The 19,648-nt window shown below is 47.0% G+C and overlaps 1 protein-coding gene across 9 annotated transcripts in view; it reads right to left on the reverse strand.

Annotated features, from left to right (window-relative positions):
• Positions 1–19,648, reverse strand: part of LOC119461623 (sentrin-specific protease 7-like) — a 109,069-nt gene that overhangs the window by 55,461 nt on the left and 33,960 nt on the right. For 8 of the 9 annotated variants that reach the window (XM_049671770.1, XM_049671771.1, XM_049671772.1 and 5 more), the window contains 3 exons: positions 13,591–13,834; positions 11,668–11,844; positions 2,343–2,497 (listed from right to left, as the gene is read on the reverse strand). In XM_049671770.1, coding sequence (XP_049527727.1) covers positions 2,343–2,497; positions 11,668–11,844; positions 13,591–13,834 — 576 coding nt within the window. The remainder of the gene's footprint in view (positions 1–2,342; positions 2,498–11,667; positions 11,845–13,590; positions 13,835–19,648) is intronic. The other variant, XM_049671773.1, reaches the window with a different exon arrangement.

Here is a 19,648-nt window from a genome sequence, read left to right on the forward strand (position 1 = left end):
CAGTTGAAGCCAAGAAATACTAAACTTTCGTCGAAAATAGTAAGCCATTCTTTTAGTACTCAAGATGTTGACTGTTAATTGCAAATTTGAGAGCCATCTTGCAATGACGCTGTGATCAGGCACTTGCTCTATAGCCGCAGCAAGAACAATCTGCCATATTCAAACAAAAAATATTTATGAAGTTTATTCACAAAATATTCATGTAACATGACCCAAAATTTTTGTTGCCAAAATACATTGGTTCTATGCAGTGGATAGATGTGCTGCGGGTAGGTCCGAATAATCTCGAGAGTCGGAAAAATCAGGCTCTATTACTACGGCGAGTGACTACATTTGTATGCATTCGAAACCAATCTTGTCTTAACATATCTATTTATTTTTGAATATTTTCAGGGCCCTTGCAGGCTTTCCATAACGAATTGGCATTTTTGCAAGTGCAGAAAACATCAAACATAATCAAGTAGACAATAGTCACATGAAATATCATAAAATAATTGCTGTCATTAAGACAATGTAAAGGAGCTTTAAAAGAAGAGTACAGTAGAACCTCGTTCATACATTTTCAAAAAATACGCGAAAAATAAACATACGATCCCAGAAAACGTACGATCCGAATCCAGTAAAATTTGAAGCTGACAAGCCCATATTGAGGTGCAAGGGCAGAAAGCATTAATTTCTTCCAAAACATAGTTACAGTCGAATCTCATTAATTCGAACTGCCGCTGTGGTCCCATCAAAGTTATGTGTATTCCAATGGGCGACAACGCTCGGTAATTTGAACACGAAAGCATTTGCGACGGTTAATTCGAACATAACCACGCACCGACAATGCTCTCAGCAGCACGCCTAATTATGTGGCGGTGCCTCCGACTGGCATTGCTCTGACACGGCCATAAAGCAAAAGCTTAGGAGAGACCCCTCAACGCTACGCTGAGAAATAAAAACGGAAAAAAAAAAAAAAAAAAACACTGCGACGAAAATTTACTCTCTCAAATGATAAGGTCACCGTTTCTGCGTCGTGCCGGAACACACGTGTATGTGCCGACGTCTCAGCCAACGCTGCGACTGTGGCGCAGAGGGAACCAACACGGAGGCCATGTACGGCCAACGAAACTGCCCACGGCGGCCAACACTCGCTTCAACTGCACAAAACGAAACTTTGGGGAGCAGGCTAAGCTGGCGTTGGGCCAGCGGGCGCGCACGGAGACAGTCGAAGGTGAGGGAGCTACGAGGGAGCTGAGAGGGAGGGCGAGGGGAGTCACGGAAGGCGACGGGTTGCCGAGGCCAAATGCGCTTCTCTTCCTCCCTCACCTTCGATGGTCTCACTGCACGCGCGTCGCCGTGCCGGCGCCGCCCGCTCCCTGAAGTTTCGTTCACTGCCGTTATCGGGATGCGAGAGAGAGATTGTGGTTATGAAGAGGAAGAGGCGCTATCGGGATGCGAGCGCTGGCCGGCATGGGCAGTTTCGTGGCCCTCGCTCGCTATGGTGCACAAATACGTCAAAAATAAGTCCTTCCTTTAATTCGAACAAATTTTCGGGCCCCTTCGAGTGAATTATCGAGATTCGGCTGTATTTTCTGCTGGTGCGTCACACCCTTGGACAGGAACAACTCCTTTTGCACACATTGCAGACCCTTGTCCGCATTTTCGTTCTCTTTTGTGCGAAAGAAGCTTTGTAAGGCTTCCAAGCCAGCAAGGGCTTTGGCGAAGGTAGCCAGTGGGCACAAGCCTTCGTTCTCACCGCTGTCCTCAGGCGCCTCGTCCGCTACCACCTCCGCTGCGTCGTCCCCCACCACCTCCACTACGATCTCCGCGAGTCGTAGCGCCTCGCACTGTTTTCGCCGCTTAGTAGTTCGCGTTGAAGCGAGGGGCGAGGTAGCGCAAAGGTCAATTCGCTCGCCGCTGCTGCCGCACTTCGGGCGAACGAGCAATGCAGAGAAGTCGCAAAGGGTGGGTGGGTGGGGGAACTGAGCACTGCAGGGAAGCCGCACGGCGGCCGTCTGCCACTTAGCGCTACACAAGCACATGAGAGCGGCCTTTTTGCACACCTGAATCATAATTTTTCGCTGCAGAACGTACCATACGACCGCAGTTTGCTGCAATGCTGAACGTTGATGCCAAATAATCATATTTTCCGGGAACGTATTAACACATTCCTCTATGGGGTTATGTTTATTTTTCGCGATTGCGAACGTAGGAGCCGAGTAATCGTATTAAGCGGGAACGTATCAGCGAGGTTCTACTGTATTTTATGCTAAAATCATATAAGCTGGCAGCTATACAGATCTGAGTTGTGCATGATGCCACAGAGCTTAGGGAGAGAGAACATGGGGACGACTTACTGTGGGTACTGGTGAGGACTTTATTAGGATCTCGTTGGCCTGCGTCTGCTTGATCTCTTGCAACAGGGGACCCGGGAACACCTGCCGCAGGAAGTTCTTCTGCTCATCCGAGAATGGCGGCTCGGGAAGAAAAGTTATCCGCTTCTGGCTCTCCTCTGCGCACACACAGAAATGGCAAGTCACTCTCAGTAGCAGCTAGAAACCCCCATGCCCAGCAGCTGTTTGTGTGCAGAGACAAGAGCATGAAACCTCGAACGTTCTATGTCAGTTTAGCTGAAATCCTGGATGATTTGTAGAAATTTTTGTGGTCTCGCATAATCGGTAAGGAAGGTATTGGCCTCTTAAGGTATGAGGCCAAGTCAAAATTGCAATTTTTTTTTCAAAATGTCAATTTTTTGTTTTCCGCTTTGTTAGATGAGGAATTTATTCTGTATCATTTTGCTGAAAAAAGTATCCTCATACACACTTTCTTTCAAAAGATACATAAAAAAATGTAAATCCACCTGGCATCTACGAAACCGAAACTGAAAGTGCCAGTTTTCTGTGGAACAGAAAAAATGCCCTGGTTTGCAGTTATTTGCTGGTTATTTATGATTCATATCATGTAAAAAGTGTAGCAATGCCATAATAGCATTTTCAACATTTTATTTATCAATTAAAATAGTAAACGCCTCACCAGGTGGACGTGCAATGTTTTGCACGTGTTGTTTACGTTCTGGAGGCTGCACGCGCGTTAAGGTGCATTCACACGACCGGACGGAGGAGGAATTTTCGCAGCGGATGGCGTATCACGTGACGCGCGTCATCAAAACGTGCCGCCCTCGCCTAGACCGGGCTCCTCCGCTCGCGGTCCGGATTTAAAATGCTCGCCGGTATTTCCATCCGTCCGTTCCGCGGTCGTCTGACGTCAATTTAGCGTAGTCAGCGTCAAATCTGTCTACATTGGACAGATTGGCGTGGCTACGATGGCGTGTTGTCGGCTTGAAGCCACGCGTGTTGTTGTGCAGCAGTGACCGCACGTGCTTTTGCTGTGGTGCAGCGAGAAAGGCGAGTCATGGTTGCGCGCGCATTTCTATTTACTCAGACCGTGCAGCCTGCGTGACCTCGACATGAGTGAGGTGCACAAGAAAACGCTAAGTGACGAGGCAACCGTCACTCTTTTGGCTCTTGTTGAGGGAATTCATAGCGCTATGGCATAGAGAGCACGCCGAGCATGCAAACGCGCAGCTGCTAATAAGCGTTGGAGTCGAGAGTAAGCGCGCGGATTCCGCAAACGGCGGTCCGGCTGTGCGAATGCGACCTAACTCGGCTGCGCCGGATTCAAGTGATGACGTCACGGTTTGTCCGCGGAGCAGGCGGGATTTTGCCCTCGCGTGTGTATCCATCTTTAAAGGAGCAGCGGATCGTTTGATGGATGTGTTTACTCTCTGTCGCTTATTTTTTCTTACGAGCAGCCACAGAATGGGGAAGTTTAGAGCGCAAAGATGCACAAAATTAAAGTTTGTCTGCAATCAGTACAAGGCGACAGTAAAATACCTGTAATACTGCAAAACAAGCTAGAAAAAAAAAAAGGAAGCCAATGTGCCACACGAGCAAAATCAGACAAGAGCAAGACCTAAGACAGAACTGGCTACAAATATAGAGGATTTTAGCTCTCCTGATCATCTTATGTAAGCGCTATGCTTTGAAATCTTTTTGTTGATTTTCTGAGAACCCATCTTTTTACGATTTCTTCAAATGCAAACATTCATAACTTTTTTCCTAATAAATATTGTTTTGTGAAACTTGGCACAATTCCTTCTCACATTATTGGTTGTGCAATGAACCTCAACAAGTAAAATCGTGCCACAAGTTTCGATATGGATGCCTTTTACACCAAGGCACACCCAATGGAAGCACACGTTTTTGGTTATTTCATCCCTATGCCTCGATAATCCATCTGATCTCAGTAATTTTGGTTCATTGCACAGATCAAAGCTTCTCCTATATCACTGCTAAAAATTGTGTTTTTTTATTGTGTTAAGTTAATGACTGTTGGCGTGAGACCCACATTTAATTAAATTTTTCAAATGTAATGAAAATATTGCAAAAATAATGCAAAGTTTAGAAGGCTCACATGGGCCTAAAAAAGTGTGCTTTATGATGTAGACCAAGAATTTGTATTGTTTATCCTTTTTTAAACTTTTTTTTCCCAGCGCTTGGCCTCATACAACAGAGCTGTGCAAGAAGTTCTGGACAGTCATTTCCACTTTATTCTGAAGTAAACAGGAAATAGCTGCAACTAAAGACACAAAATTCATCACAAAATGAAATTTTTCTGTGCAAAACCCTTGTGTGGACCAAACAGTGGTTGGCCTCCACGACATAGAAGTGCAGTCAAACGGCTTTATGGCAAAGTACTTGGCACCTCCGAAATTCTACGTTACACAGGTAACTTCGCTGTAAAGATCGCCCACCACATTGCTCACAATGGAGCAGGCCAAGCCCATTCAACATGAGAAAACATTTCTTTTCCATGAATTCAAGGGAGACTTAGTCAAATAAGTGGCAAATACTTTTATGCACACTTTGTCTGAAGGAATGTGCGACTGCGTCCTACCTTACTGCATTGACGGTCACGGCATGCTTTGTGGCGAAACATAAGGTAAAGCTGCAGATTGTCAAGTGCTGCAATCGTCTCCGTTTGTGTCAAAATTCTTCGTTCCTTTACAGGATCTTTATCATCGCTGTTTTCGTCAACATTCACATCCTTTCCGTCCTAGTTGACTTTGAAGACTTCGTCAGTTGTCAGTCACATTTATATCACCATACATGTCATCATCAACTGCGACATATTCATCAGCTGTTGCACTCGTTGATGCGTTACAACACGCAGCGTACGAGTTAAGCAATTTCTGGAGCAGTACAGCAGTACTATACTTCTGACATCGGCACGGTTGTCAAGTGTGTCGCTAGTAGTGCCGTTAGTGCTAGCGCTAAGCGCTCCTCTGTGACATCTGCGGAGGGCACTGGCGCACCCCTACGTGGCGTTTGTTGTAAAGCAACCAATCATCCGTCAGGGACGCATTAATTCCCTTTGCTACACAGTCAAATTTCTTGTACAGTATAGAGAACTTATAACGTAACCATTTATAGCGCAGAACTGGCTACAACGCAGCCTTTTCTGACTCCCCTTTACCCTCCCATAGAACTCCATGTATACGCATACCACTTATAGTGCAGCCATGTGAGACGAAATACCAGTTATAATGCGGCTTCTGCGGGAAAATCTCACCGACAAGGGCGGCAGCGAGCACGCTTCTCAACAAGGTGTGTGCTCCCGGCCGGCGTATGCATTATTCAATGCAACCACACTCTCATTAATTCGGACTTATTTGGCCGCACATCGGTTAATTCGGACTACTTTCGAAGCTCAGCGCCGTAAAAGAGCAAGAACAACGCTAGCGTCCAACCCAAACGAATCGGCGGAGTCCGCATCGCCACGGCCATCAGTTGAAATCCTACGTGGATGACAGCAATGCCAAAACGCTTCAAGCCTATTTGCGTCTTTAAAGCCTGTATTCTTGCGTTTACCGCCGCGCATAACACCGCGTTGGCCGCGCGCTTTCGTAACTGCAAAGTCGTCATCGACAATCGCGTCGATAGCGGCCGCGGTTTCCTCCGCAGCGGTTGCGGCGAACAGTAGTTTTGGTTTTATTCGGTACGCGCGTCGGCCACGTGCCTAAAAATCTGCGTAGTCGCCATCGATAATCGCATAGGTAGAGACCGCGCTGCAGTTGCAGCGAATGGTAGTTAATTCATCCAGACTTGGTGCGTGCGTCGGGCGCGTGCCTTCAGCACCGCAATGTCGCTGTTCATAATCGCATCGAAAGCGGTCACGGTTTTTTTCCGCAGCGGTTGCGGCAAACAGTTGTTTCGTTTTGACTCGATGCAAAGCTGCCGAACTGTAAGAGCACCGGCTACATCGTGATTATGTTTTCGCCAGCTCACTGGCGAAAACGTAACCACGATGTGCGCGCGATAGTAAGCGCGTCTACATGCTTGGTCTACATGTTTTGCATATGTGCAGGGCTTGAGAAACATTGTTTTGGTTATAGTGCGGTACCAGCTTATAGTGCAGATATTCGCGACTCCGGCAACTTACGTTATAAGTGGTCTATACTGTAGTGGTCATCGTTATATAGGCATTCACAATACGCACGAAACATAGCAATTTAGCAGGGACATAATCCATTCTTCATTATATCGGTCATTTTGTAGAGCCATTCATTGTAGAGGCACTCGTTGTAAAGGCTTTCAACTGCAACTGGCTGACAACGTGTCGAAACTTGCAATGGCAAAAGCCCGAACACGCTGTCACTCTCCAAGCAATAAGGTCATTGGTCACAGCTCATGGTTTCACATCATTCAGAATGGCAAGGAAGAGTGCTTATACCACCTGAACACCAGCTGTGGTCACACCGATGCTGTTCAATTTCAATGAAATTTTCTCAGCTGCCACTGCATCTACTCGGTGCAGCATGTGTGACGACTTAAGGTTTCTGCAGAATTTTTTTTTTTTGACACAAGTCTGGTGTTCATTCAGGCCAACTTATGAAGTTGCTCCGCAGTAATACTGCTTCAGTGGTGCAGTGAAGCCTCAAAATACACAGTGAATTTGTAAAACTCTGTTGAAAACACAAGTGCATTTTTTTGTTTGTTTTTTGCACGATCGTGTGAATCACTGAAATGCGTTTTGAGATTCCTCGAAGCTTTTAACGCAACAGACAATAAATGCTTCTGGTTTTATCAAGTTCCCTGAAACTGTAGCAATACAATCAATAAATGCTTGTGACAACCTCTGAATGTTCTACATGTGCTTTGGCTTTCACAGAGGGCTGTTGTGAGTGCATTATAGCGTAGTGAAGCTTCAATTAAATTGTTTTTTGCGCCTCATGACAGACGGCGTGTTATTGTATGAGTAAAGCTGTGAGGTCGGCCTCAACTGTGGTCCGTTTCATACATAGAAGACAGCACTACAAACACTAGACAGGCTTCATTCATTACTGGCATTCGTGACCAAGAAATAGCATGTCACAGTTTAAAGAAAGTTATAGGTATGCGCAATGTAATTTGATCTACAGCATAGACCACTTATAACGTAAATTGCCAGAGCCATGAATATCCGCACTATAACCAAAACAACATTTTGCAAAGGCTGCACATGGCAAAACACGTAGAACAAGCAGCCACACATATCTTAGAATCGAAGTATGCAACCAGGATGTTTGCATCTGTTTAAATTTATGAACGTTGAAAGTAATGTCCAAGGATCCACAGTCGTCGCATGAAGCAGACAAAGTAACACAGAAATTTAAAAAAATGGCATAGAGGAAAGTTAGCCCACTAAATTTTCAGATCCGCTTGATTATTTGAAATTCCTATGGCGCCGCCACCAACTCCACGAACCTTATGTAGAACGGCGACTTAAATTTTAGAAGGCGCAAAGTTTCTCGTTCGATTTCTCAGACTGATCAATGTCGAAAACATGGTGGTTGCAAACCATGTTGCCGCCATCCCAGTATTGCCAGTGCTGCCTGTGCCCTCAATCTCGTGGTTGAGGTGGTTCATTAGCTTTGCAAATGCGGTACAATGTGGTTTAAAGGGACACTAAAGAGAAACCGGAAGTTAAGCTTAAATGGTAGATTATCCTTTCACGATCACAGCCATACCATTCTTACTGCAAACAGATGTTTAATAGGCGAGAAAATAGCGAAAAACTGAAGGATAGGTGCTGACGCCCCTTCGAATTTCCCGCACTACACGTTCTGACGTCGGAGATTACAAATGCAGGCCGGTCGCGATTGGTCGAGAGCGATTTATCGCTGTTAATAAAACGCAAAATGAAATACACCTTAAACGTACATAAACAGCATTTGCCAACTTTTAAACCGTTTCAAGCGAGGAAGTACAAGTTTAGCACAAAATTAAATAAATAAGAAAAAATGGCAAGGCGATACATCCAGTCGTGATAGTTTCGTAGTTTCGTTTTTGGTCAATGCATCGTCGCGCGCACCTGTTCCGCTCTACGGTGTTTGGTTGCGTGTTGCGTGGCTCAAAAAACGTTGACTTCGCGGGAAACAGCCAGAAAATGCCTCGTGTGTGTAGTGTTGAGGGCTGTATAAATGGCCCAAGATGCTTGCTCAGGGGCAGCGGCAGTGTTGACTCGATTGTGTCCTTTCATGTGGTGTCGCGCGGTGAGCCCCAGCTCCCCGGCGTTCGCAATGGCTCAGTGCTCTGCCGATAATAAAACGGCAAAAGAGCCAGAGAAACCGATGGTGTGCTCTCTGCATTTCTCGCCCTCGGATTATGTGTATAATCCTGTCCTCGAAAAGTATCTTGGCGTGCCCCAGAGGCCAGTCCTTTCTCGAGCAGCTGTTCCCTCAATGCGGCCTTCATCAAGCCCCCTTCCGGTGCCCCTGCAGCAGCAAACTGGCGGCTCGGTGAGTGCTGAATGTCATTAAATAAAGCCACGAAATAAACATACCGAGTACGTGCGCAACTTTCTACGCTTGTTCTGTCGGGAACATCGTCGCCTGGCGGACCGGACGCTTCGCCCTTCCGTCAACGAAAACGAAGCTCTCCGCCGGCGCGGCCGGCAGCTCACCGCCATCACACGCGGAAACACCTACCGCTCGAGCACGGTGGACCATTTCGCGCTCCGTTTCACTGAATATCGCTGAAATGCAGTCCTGCTTCCCTGGCGAGCTCTTCATTGCAAGGTTCAGCGGCAGGAACGGTATCCATCGTGGCGAACGCAAACGCGGCGAACGCAAACGCAGCGACCATGCATGCAGCCATGATGCATCCAGTGCATCGGCCGTTTACGCAAGCGGTGACGTATCATGGCGCATTCTGATTCGCCGAGAGCAATGAAATCTGTGACGACACTGCTTCAGCGCCAAATCTGGGGTGAGAGAAATTGAGGAAGAGATATTTGATCTTTGTTTACGAATTTCTCCGCCAATAACTCATATTTTTGCACCCAACAAAAACTGCATGAATTCCTGAAGGTCCCTCTTTTATTCCAGCTGAACTTCCTGTTTCTCTTTAGTGTCCCTTTAAGTGTCGTTGACTCGGCACCAAACTGTCACTTTGTTCACAGACTCTCAACGAGGCTCGCTGGTTATGCCTAAACTACGTAGTGTCAGGTGCATGTCGTCACAGGAAGCTTGGGCTTGATATGGTCGTACATGCGTAGACAATTACATAGAGATTAGGCATGTGATGATGAGCACAGGCAACCAACAGCAGCGCGTGACTGGTAGAAACGCCAGCAGCTCGCATGTGGACGACAGACACGCGTATCGAGTCAAAACGAAACTACTGTTTGCCGCAACCGCTGCGGAAGAAACTGCGGCCGCTATCGACGCGATCATGGGATGGAGACTATGCAATTATGAAAGCCTGCAGGCGACGCAGTGACACGCGCAGTGGTAACGTAGGAATAAAGGCTTTAAGGGCACAAATAGGCATGAAGCGTTCTGCTGTTGCTGTCATTCATGTACGATTTCCGCTACGCCTTTGGCGATGCGGACTCCACCGCTTCGTTTCGGTTGGACACTAGTGCCGTTTTTGCTCTCTTGCGTTGCACACTTGTGGTGCTTCTCACTCGCCGAGATCCGAAAGTTGTTCGAATTAACCGATGTGCGGTCAAATACGTCCGATTTAATGAGAGCTTGATTGCATTGAACAATGCATACGCTGGCCGGGACCAGAGGACGCGTCCGAATTATCCGATTTTCCAAATTATTGAGGGTCAAATTAACGAGGTTTTACTGTATGAACCGCATGCCAACAAGCCATTGCTCCCTTTTGGGTCTGCACACTCGAAGGTTGTAAAGCGGGCCATTGCGGAGACTTGCTACACACATTCCCCGCGAAGGTCTTGCCATCAAAAGATCAGAAAGGCTGGGTTCCCTTGTTTTATTTTGACCGCAGTTGCTGAGTACCTGCTGAACGAAGCAAAAATGAGCCCCGGGATGCTTGCTCAAGCTCATCAAAAGTGCGACAAGGGGCGACACAAAAGGACTTTTGTAATCATTCTGTACATTCACGGCGTGGCCCACAACCTCAAATGAATCGCAGGCAGATGTAATGTGCATGTGGTTTTTCCTGCAACTGACAGGCTGGCTAGGTTGTGCAGGGCCGTAAACCCAAGCTCAAGAAAACCGAGCTCACATGACAAAACACTGCAATCGTTTCTTCCCTTGCCCTGAAGGGGTGGTGTATTCCCTACCCCTGTCTTGCGGCAAGCGGTATATCGACCAAACAGGCTGTTGTCTGAATGAGCGAGCCCGCCTAGAGCGTACCCTCGGCGACATCTGGCCACCTTGGTATTCACTGCAGAGACTGTGGCTGCATGCCAGACCTTCAGCATTGTGATCTTGTAAAACGTCCCCAGGACCAGCTTACACAAGAAATTCTCGAGGCCTTGGTAATGGCTAGGCTAGGCAATATGTGTGTTAGCAGGCCTTCGATCGCTTTATATAACAAAGAAATTGATTTTGCATGTTTGTGCGCACAATCTGTACAGCTTACAGTGACTACGGTGACTATTCCTTGTACCATTTGTTTCATCGTTATTTCCTTCTTTTGTTATAGACTGCACAAGTATATACTGTGCAGTTGTGACGAATAAACGCTGTTGCGAGTCAGCGCCACGTCTTGTCCTTTCACTGGTGTTCTGTCTCTCGTGCTGTTTTAATTCCAAGTATGTCGTACCAACTTGCCCAAGCATCTACTTTAGCAGGATCTTATCGTACTAGGACTTTATACAGAACATGACGTTAGAGAGTCTTCCTGCTACGCTACAAGACCCTTCGGCGGCCGCTCACCTTTACAATCCCTGGCACTCGTTCATGCCCCTACCTCTACGCACGCACAAGGACGTCTACTCGCACTCTTTGGTACACACTCACACCACTGAAATGAGTACTATAGGCGAGTAAGAGTGTGCCAATCAGTGAGCGTGCTGGCCTATGACCGCACTTTATGCGTGCCTTCCACCGCATTGCCTGCTATGTATAAAGCACTGTGCCCCGATTATACTGCTGCCAGATACTGATCATTGGGGAAGAGGAACAAATGGAGAGAAAAGACAATGCAATTGATAGCATAGAGAAGTAGCCGCACATGACTAGAAAGAAAGAAAAAAAAATGAAAACACTTATTACAACTGCCTCATTCAGTTCTCTTTCTATGAAAATGAGGCACAAAACGGTTTCCACGCAGCTCAGAATAGTTTTGGTGCAACGGTCAGACAGGACCCTTGGCCACTACTCACCAGTGCCTGCAGGGTCGAAGTATCCGGGCAGCTTGCGGTTCATGCCCAGCTTAGTGCGCAGGACAGCTGCACAGTCGCGATTGGTGCACACAAAAAGCACACCCATGTTGCGTGACAGGTTGCCCAGTACTTGCACCACATCCGTGTCGAGCAGGTGCAGTGTCACTTCCTGGCTCTCTGCGGAAGACAGACAGCAGACAAAAAGAGCTAATCCTAACTGCCACAAGAAAAATTAGCAAAATTGAAGGAAAGTTGGAACCTTTTTTACAATTTGCATTTATTTTGCCATATTTTTCTTGAAAGATGTGACACCTAGAATGTCTATAGCACTCTTACTACTCTTGTTGACAAAAGAATAACATCAAATACAGTGTGTGCTTACCGCATGCACTGTCCCCTAAGCTCCGCCAAGACAAACCACTAAAGTGGTCGTCATAGGGATTCAGCCACGTGCGTGCTGATGCACTGAGTTCGAATTATCCAGCAGAGGCCAATTTTAGGATCAAAATAACGAAAGTTTGGGCCTATATAAATGCATGGGAGCTGGCCGGGACCTTCGGCGGGGATCAAATTAACCGAATAATCAAATTAACTGTAGTCGAATTAACGGAAGTCTACTGTACCACATCATTTAGGTTCCCTGGCGACACGCTTGGAGTGAAATAGCACAATCATCCCACGTGCCCTATGTTGGCAAACAGCCTGGTGCCCTTTCAAGTTGTAGGGCTACACAAAGGCATCGTAGGTGAATGAGAAAGGCTCCTGTGTCCTGGAGGTTCAGAAGGTTGCCTGCTGACAAGGACACTAAGTATTACAGTCTTGACACAATTTAGTATGGGTCAACTGCTTCCAAAACATTGTGGAAATTGTGGAATGCACAACGATGGCTGGGCCTTTTGACCATGTTTGTTTTGTTGTAATTTACAGATTGTGCTGCACACATCAAGATACTCGTTAAATTGGACTTAATAGAACTGAAAGGAATGTTCGAATCAACGAAATGTCAAATATAAACGCTTGCTACATCAACACACTTCTATTTACTGAATAAATCAGCAAGTGCTGTTTCCATTTTGCCCAAAAGCAGTGAGAATGCTGCGATTCTCGTTATCTCGTGACTGATTAGTATGTACAGTGGCAGAGACTGCGCGACAACCTTCGCAGTGCAGTCACGGCGCAAGACCTGCTCTTTGTACGAAGCATGGCTTTCCCTACAGAGTGTACGTCCCGATTACTCTTTTGCTGATGAGCTGGTCGGCAACAGGTTGTTGCCGACCATTATCGTGTCGATAGTGACCACAGTTTAATCCATGCGGGTCCACGATGGTCAGTAACAACCTGTGGCCAACCATCGTGGACCCGCATGGATTAAACTCTGGTCACTATCGACACGATAATGGGTGGCTACTATCAAGTTCAGAAGGTACGCGGCCACTGCGGTGTCATGCGCAGCGGTAAATGCAAAAATAAGGGCTATAAAGGCACAAATAGGCACTAAGTGTTCTGGCATTACTGTTGTTCCCGCACGGTTGCCGTTGATGACTATGACGATGACTCTGCTGCTTCGTTTCGGTAGGACACTACACCGCTTTTGCTCTTTTATTCTTGCACATTTGTGTGCTTGTTGCGTTCCGCGAGTTGTACAAATTAACTGATTTGCAACCACATACGTCCGAATTAATGAGCTTGCTACCATTAGACAATGTATACGCCTGCTGGGACCAGAGAATGAGTCCAAATTATCAGATTTTTTCGAATCGCAGATTGTCAAATTTACAAGCTTTTACTGTAGTCTTCAAATTTTCATTGAGACCTGCATTCTTTTATTATGCGACAATTACCACATGGTATTACGCAGTGCAACACAGTCACATGCACACAACACTGAGCACAAAATTAAGCCAAAACTTGTCTTGTACGCACCTCTGGGTGGCCGGATGGTGAATGTGAAGCCCTGATTCGAGACTGTGACCCAGTACTCGCTCGACGCCACCTTGTAGGAACCGATGCGGATGCTGCGACAGCTGAAGCGCATCTCCGAATTGGCTGGCGCAGCCGGGTTGCTCCTGCCGAAACTACGAAACACGGTTGGCGGTGGTGACGTGAGCACCAACGCTGCACCCCGGCCAGCACCACGCGGACTCTGGGGCGGCGTTTCCTGCACCCGCTGAAACCCATGCACTGGTTAAACACTGTGGGCAGCTAAAGACACTGAATGCAACTGAACACCGCCTTTAATTTTGTCACTAATGCCCCTGTCAGATAGGCCAAGTTAGAGTGACTTCTAGAGAGTGCATTCACTGTTAGTGTCATTCAGAGGATGTCACACAGAGATTTGACGACTCTGCAGAATTCAGTGATCAGTTAGTGCGCCCATTGAACTCACTTCACTGCACTGAAGTGTGTAGCCTCGTTAGAAGGGCTTCAAGAATAAGGTCGTCGACCAATAATTCGGAGTCGACGGGGACCGCCAAACAGTCCGAATACCGTCACCAACTGATAATTCGTAGACAGCGAAATGTCTCGGGGAAGCCTAACACACACAATGCTTTCCGATTACCCAGTTCTTCTGCCATAAGGATCACCTTACACTTGAAGTATGCCTTGTAATTAAAACATCTTTTTTTCCATGGTGCCACTGGACTACCTCGATAAAAGGCAGTTGAGAAGAAGCACTAACGAGAGGTGTACAGCAAACTGTAAAATGGCGACTGCAAACCAAGGCATAAAAAAAATTTTCATTCGATGGCAGTGTGGCTAGCTACCTAGCATTGAGGTTTTTTTTTAAGTACGAATCTTTCGCTTTTTTTTAGTAGAATTAGTTACGATTGTTACGTGCATGCAAATGTAACGTTAGAATTGTGCAAGTATGGTATTCACACAGTTCTGCAGCACTGCCAATAGCTCCATTATGGTCTCTCGTGTGTGTTTCCGCTAGTTTGTTATGCGTTTTAGAATGTACGAACTTGCCCAGTTCACCGCCTTGCTACTTTAGATTTCTTCTACCATGGGCAACTATCACGTCTGCAAGCTTCCAACAATAAGAAAAGAAAGAAAAAAATTCAGCTAGTCCCGTCGTTTTCACCAGCTGCTCTCTCATGTGTTTCTGCTGGTTTGTTATCCGTTTTCTTATTTCTTTATGGATTTTGATGAGAATTGGCATATGTAGCCGTAATGCTTCTGTGATGTTACCATAGAAATTTCAAAGTTGTATCTTAACAACTTTTATATTTAACCATCTTTTATCCTTTTGGACTTGTCCTAAGCCTGGATGACTTACAAAATGTGATAGAAGGTTCGTTCGAAGCACTGTGTGTTCGAAAATGAATGGTTGAGGGCGTGACATGCTTAGATTTTTTATTTACAACATGATTTCTTTTATTCTCATTTTTTATGAGGTGACTGTACAACAGGCATCTTGACTGTGAACAACTAGCTGAATCATTCATTTAGAAAACGTTACATCGGAAAAGCAAGAATGTCACGCCCTAAACTGCAATTCAAAGAACATTGTGAAAAAACAAATTGAACTGGACTTAGCAGTCGCCAAGAAATCAGTGGGACAAGCTGAGCAGGAGGCAAGTAAAACAGTTCTGAGAAAATGGCTTTCAATGTTGTACCTTAGATTTACTTGTAGCCATTGACAGTGATGCTACTGCGGACTTCTGATTTGGAGCAACTTTTGGAGCATCAGAAATTTCATTTTACAGCACTTTGGAGCAGGCAATTCGGCATTTGGGAGCAGCTAATTTTTCACCTCCTGAAGCATTTTGAAAAAGCGAGTTGCAATTTACATTCAAAGACCTGAATAATCCTTACGTTCTTACGAGAAGCTTGGTAAACATTTCCATCCATTGCAGATCCCGTGGAGAAAAAAAACGCTCTTCTGTGCATGCGACACACACACACAAATTGATATCAGTTCATACATTGCTAGTTTTCCCCACATGTGATTCGGTATATCCAGAAACAGAAATGATAGACACGTGTCATTGGTGGCATGCAGTTATTATAATCGCATGTCATGCTGCGGTTCAAACAAGCTAGAGTAGAACCCTGCTGTTACGTTCCCGGGTGCTGCGTTTTCTCGGCTGTTACGTTGTTTTTGGCCAGTCCCGACATAGTTCCCATAGGACGCATTGCATTGGTAACCCCGCCGTTGCATCGCAAATGTGGGACCGTTCCCACATCATGCGTAGCGAACTGCCACCCCGCGCCGGCCCGAGCGGTCATTTTTACTTTTCATGTCGCTTGGCTGGGTGGCTTGACGATGGGATTGGCTGCCCAAAGTGCGGGTGCGACACCTATGACGTATTTTTGGCTCCCGCCAGCAAAAGCATGGCCTTTGAGATCCGTATTTCCTACCTAAAAATGGTGTCTATGACGCGTTGGGGTCCTAAAATTGGTTTTGGCACATAGATGTTCCGTATAAAGTCCAAGGGCGAAAACGCCGTCACCGCGCGCCGTATGCTGTATGTGCGAGTGAAAGCGTGCGAGAGGAGCCGACGACGACCACGACCAAATCTCGCACGTGCAAGAAAGAAAAGCAAGAAGGAAGTGCGCCTTCTTCCATTCGCTGGAGGCACCGGTGAGGGAACGAGGGGGAGGGAGGGAGAGTGGGCAGCGTTGTGCACTGTGTACTGCGCAGCGGTGCGCGGTCCAGCGGGCCATACCTTGAAGGCGAGCTGCGTTGGGAACAGAGTCTAGGCAGTGTAGGTGCGTCGGCGGCTCGTAGATTTGTGGGTTCTCGGAGCTCAATTTGCATGGAAGCAATAGACACCAAAAGGAAGGTCACTTCGTTCGCTGCTGCGGCAGCACATCCTCAGGCCAGCGTTTGACAGCGCGTGTCCCCGCTCAACGAGTGTGATGTGTTCATCACATCATCGGCACGCGTACGCATCCTGCCCGCGTGTGGAGTCCTCGGCTAAGCGTCTGTGACTTCTGTGCTGTGCTGCACAGTACTGCCAGGCGACCTTGAAGCAGTCTTTTTCACCGTCAGTGATTTTCGCTTACGAGTGCCGTAAATGCCGTAAACATGAGCCGTCTTGTACTGGAGCGGTCGCCGACCCATGGTCACCGGTAAAGTTCCGAAACTACGCCCCGCAAGCACTGATGAATGCGTCGAGCACTATGTCCAGAGTAGCTTATCACAACACAAAGCAGCTTCTGAAACTACGCTCCGCACGCACTGACAGCGAGCAGATATGTCCAGAGGCGCATATACCAACACAAATCAGCTACGTTCCGCAAGTGCTGGTGATCCTGGCAAGCCGAGATGCCAAGAGGCGCGTATCAAGTCCGCTGCCGAAACTATGCTCCGTACATGTTCACGAAGATGGCGAGGAGATTGTCAGACGCGAGAGTCACGGGCGATATCAGACGTAAGCTTCTGAAACACCGCACATACAGACGAACATCGCGCGCTAAGAGATGCGGCAGGCGTGGCGGCGCGGTAGCAGAAGACGCGCACCGCCAACGAGACCAATGGCGAAGCTCCAATTGGCCACGTGACGGCCGTGGCCAATCGGAGGCATCGGAAAGGCCTTGAATCATTTGCTTTTTGTGCGCTTGCTTCTGAATGGAGGAAATGGCCGGAGCGGCAAATTTAAAGATGGAGAATTGCGCTTTCCAACAAGGGCAAAATGGCGGCGCTCGGTTTCGTCGTTATGGAGATATCACGGCTCGAAAAACGCAATTTTTTCGAGATTTCCGCGTAATTTTTTTGCCACGTTGGCTGATACAAAAATTTTTTTGAGCACTCCTACGCGGTTTTCAGCGTTCATATTTCGAAATCAGATAAAGAAAGAGTAATAGAAACGGAATATGTGCTTTTAAAAAAATTGATTTTTTTGGTCATTTTTCGCGATACGAAAGCCGTGTCCCCCCTTAAGTACTTTTTAAAAGACCGCACTTTTCCGACTGGCCTAACAGGGCCTGCCACTGGTACTGCCATCCGCAAATCGCCGACGCCGAGTCACCGAGCCAGGGCGGACTTTCCCAGCTCCTCGGTCATCAAAATTGCTCGTCTCTAGAAGCAGCGGTCATACCGAATGCGCTGCGTCGCCATAATGTAGCGAATGAATGGCGTCGTATCGCAAAAGAATGTACGATATTGCAGCATCGTAACCAGTTACAAGCACAGCAAGAACAGTGTCGATTCCAACCAAAAACAAGTTCCAACTTTGGTCGAATTGTCTATGGATTAGATCGAGAAGCTACAGGCTGACAAGCTGACAACGTAACGCTAAAAATCGCGGGATTTAGTATATGTGCTTTGAAATGGTCAATTTTGCCATTACTCGTATGTAACCCAAATGTCATATTTAAAATATAATTTAATTAGGGGTGTGGGAACATTCGAAAAGCTCGAATATTATTGAATATTATATTTTTAATATTCATATTCGATTAGAAAAATATATAGTCAACATCCGGTATTTCCGACTCCCTAGGGACCGCAAAAACGTGCGAAAAATCGGGCAGTCAGAAAGAATGAATGCATGCCTTTTACTGCCCCCAAGGGCACAAGTCACCACAGCTCTGAAGGCCTGCCAGTACACTTATTAGGCATATCGGTGCTCGTACTGTGATAGAAGACGGCAGGTGCACTCGTGTATGATTAAGGAATACATACCGTGTCGCATCACAATTGCCCCCTTTCCACTCTTGGTATGCTTCACCTCAATTCTTTGCATATGCTTCACCGCGTAACATTGCTGTATTGAGGTGAAGCTGGCTTTTGGGGGACCGGCATTATGCAATGTGCCGTGCTTTCCGAGCTTCGAAGCCATTGGCGAGGATTACAAAGGTGGAGTCGTCACCAATGCTAAAGCGACGAATTGTTTCATTGAAAAACACGGCCCAGAACAGAAAGAAGCTTGGTGGCGAACGTCGAAGCAGATAGGCCTAGCGTTGCCGCAGTGGTGGCTATGGCTGCCAGCGTACAAGAGTGCCGGTTCGAGGTGGCGAAATAATCAAAATGGCGGCGGCGGTGGCTTCGATCAAAGCAACGCCTCCTCTAGAAAGATGCCTGCCGCGTGCGCCAAAAACCTGCTGCCCTTACCTTTCCCATTTTCCTCCTTTCCACTTGAGGTAGAAGCTAGCGATCGAAGCGGTGATCGCTTGCAACACATGCGCGCATGCGCACACCACCGCATGGCCGCCGACGCCGCTACCGCCGTGACACCGCACCACCCCAACCCCCTGCGGAGATAGGGTAGATGCTGGCGCCATCTCTCGACAACTGACCGCAACTCAAGGCGCGACGGCTACAATGGGTGAGCGAGCGACGCCGCAGGCATCTTTCTAGAGGAGGCGTTGATCAAAGCAGTATCGGACTTGCGGTCATAGCAAAAAGTCTGGAAACATGGCGTAGGTTTTTTTGTATCCGAAATTTCAGACGTTCTTGTATACTGACTCTACGACATGGCGATGCCGCGAAGGCGTCCGAATTACCGGGCACGTCCAAAAAATCGGATGTCCGGATAATCTGTCGTTGACTGTATGCGAAAATGTTTTAATACTCGGTTGGATACGAATATTCGCATGAAATCGAATATATATTCGATTTCATATTTCAATTTTATGTTGCTGGTTGTGCGAGACCTAAGGCGGTTCTGAGCACTTGTTTCTATATAAATATATTAGGGCAAATTAGTGCCAAATTTTGTGACGATTTCGTGCTGCTAGCGAAATTTCGCCTGTAAAGCACACTTAGCCACTAAACGTCTAAACTTTGCGGGAAAGCCAGCCTCTTGGCAAGGGGTACAGGTTTGCGGACAGCGAGGGTGCGCTTTTTTTTGCAGTGCCACCCCCAATTCTAAGCTTATTGCTTGACAGCAAGTGCAATGAGTGATGACTGCCACAGGGTCAAATGCCTCCGAGTTTACGAGCATTTGATGCAGTATAATAAGGCACAGGCTAGCGAGGACAGCCTAGTGGGAATTACTAAATTCTCCAAATATGGAATACACAATGATTT

Source organism: Dermacentor silvarum, chromosome 8 (assembly GCF_013339745.2).
Source record: "Dermacentor silvarum isolate Dsil-2018 chromosome 8, BIME_Dsil_1.4, whole genome shotgun sequence".
NCBI lineage: Eukaryota > Metazoa > Arthropoda > Arachnida > Ixodida > Ixodidae > Dermacentor > Dermacentor silvarum.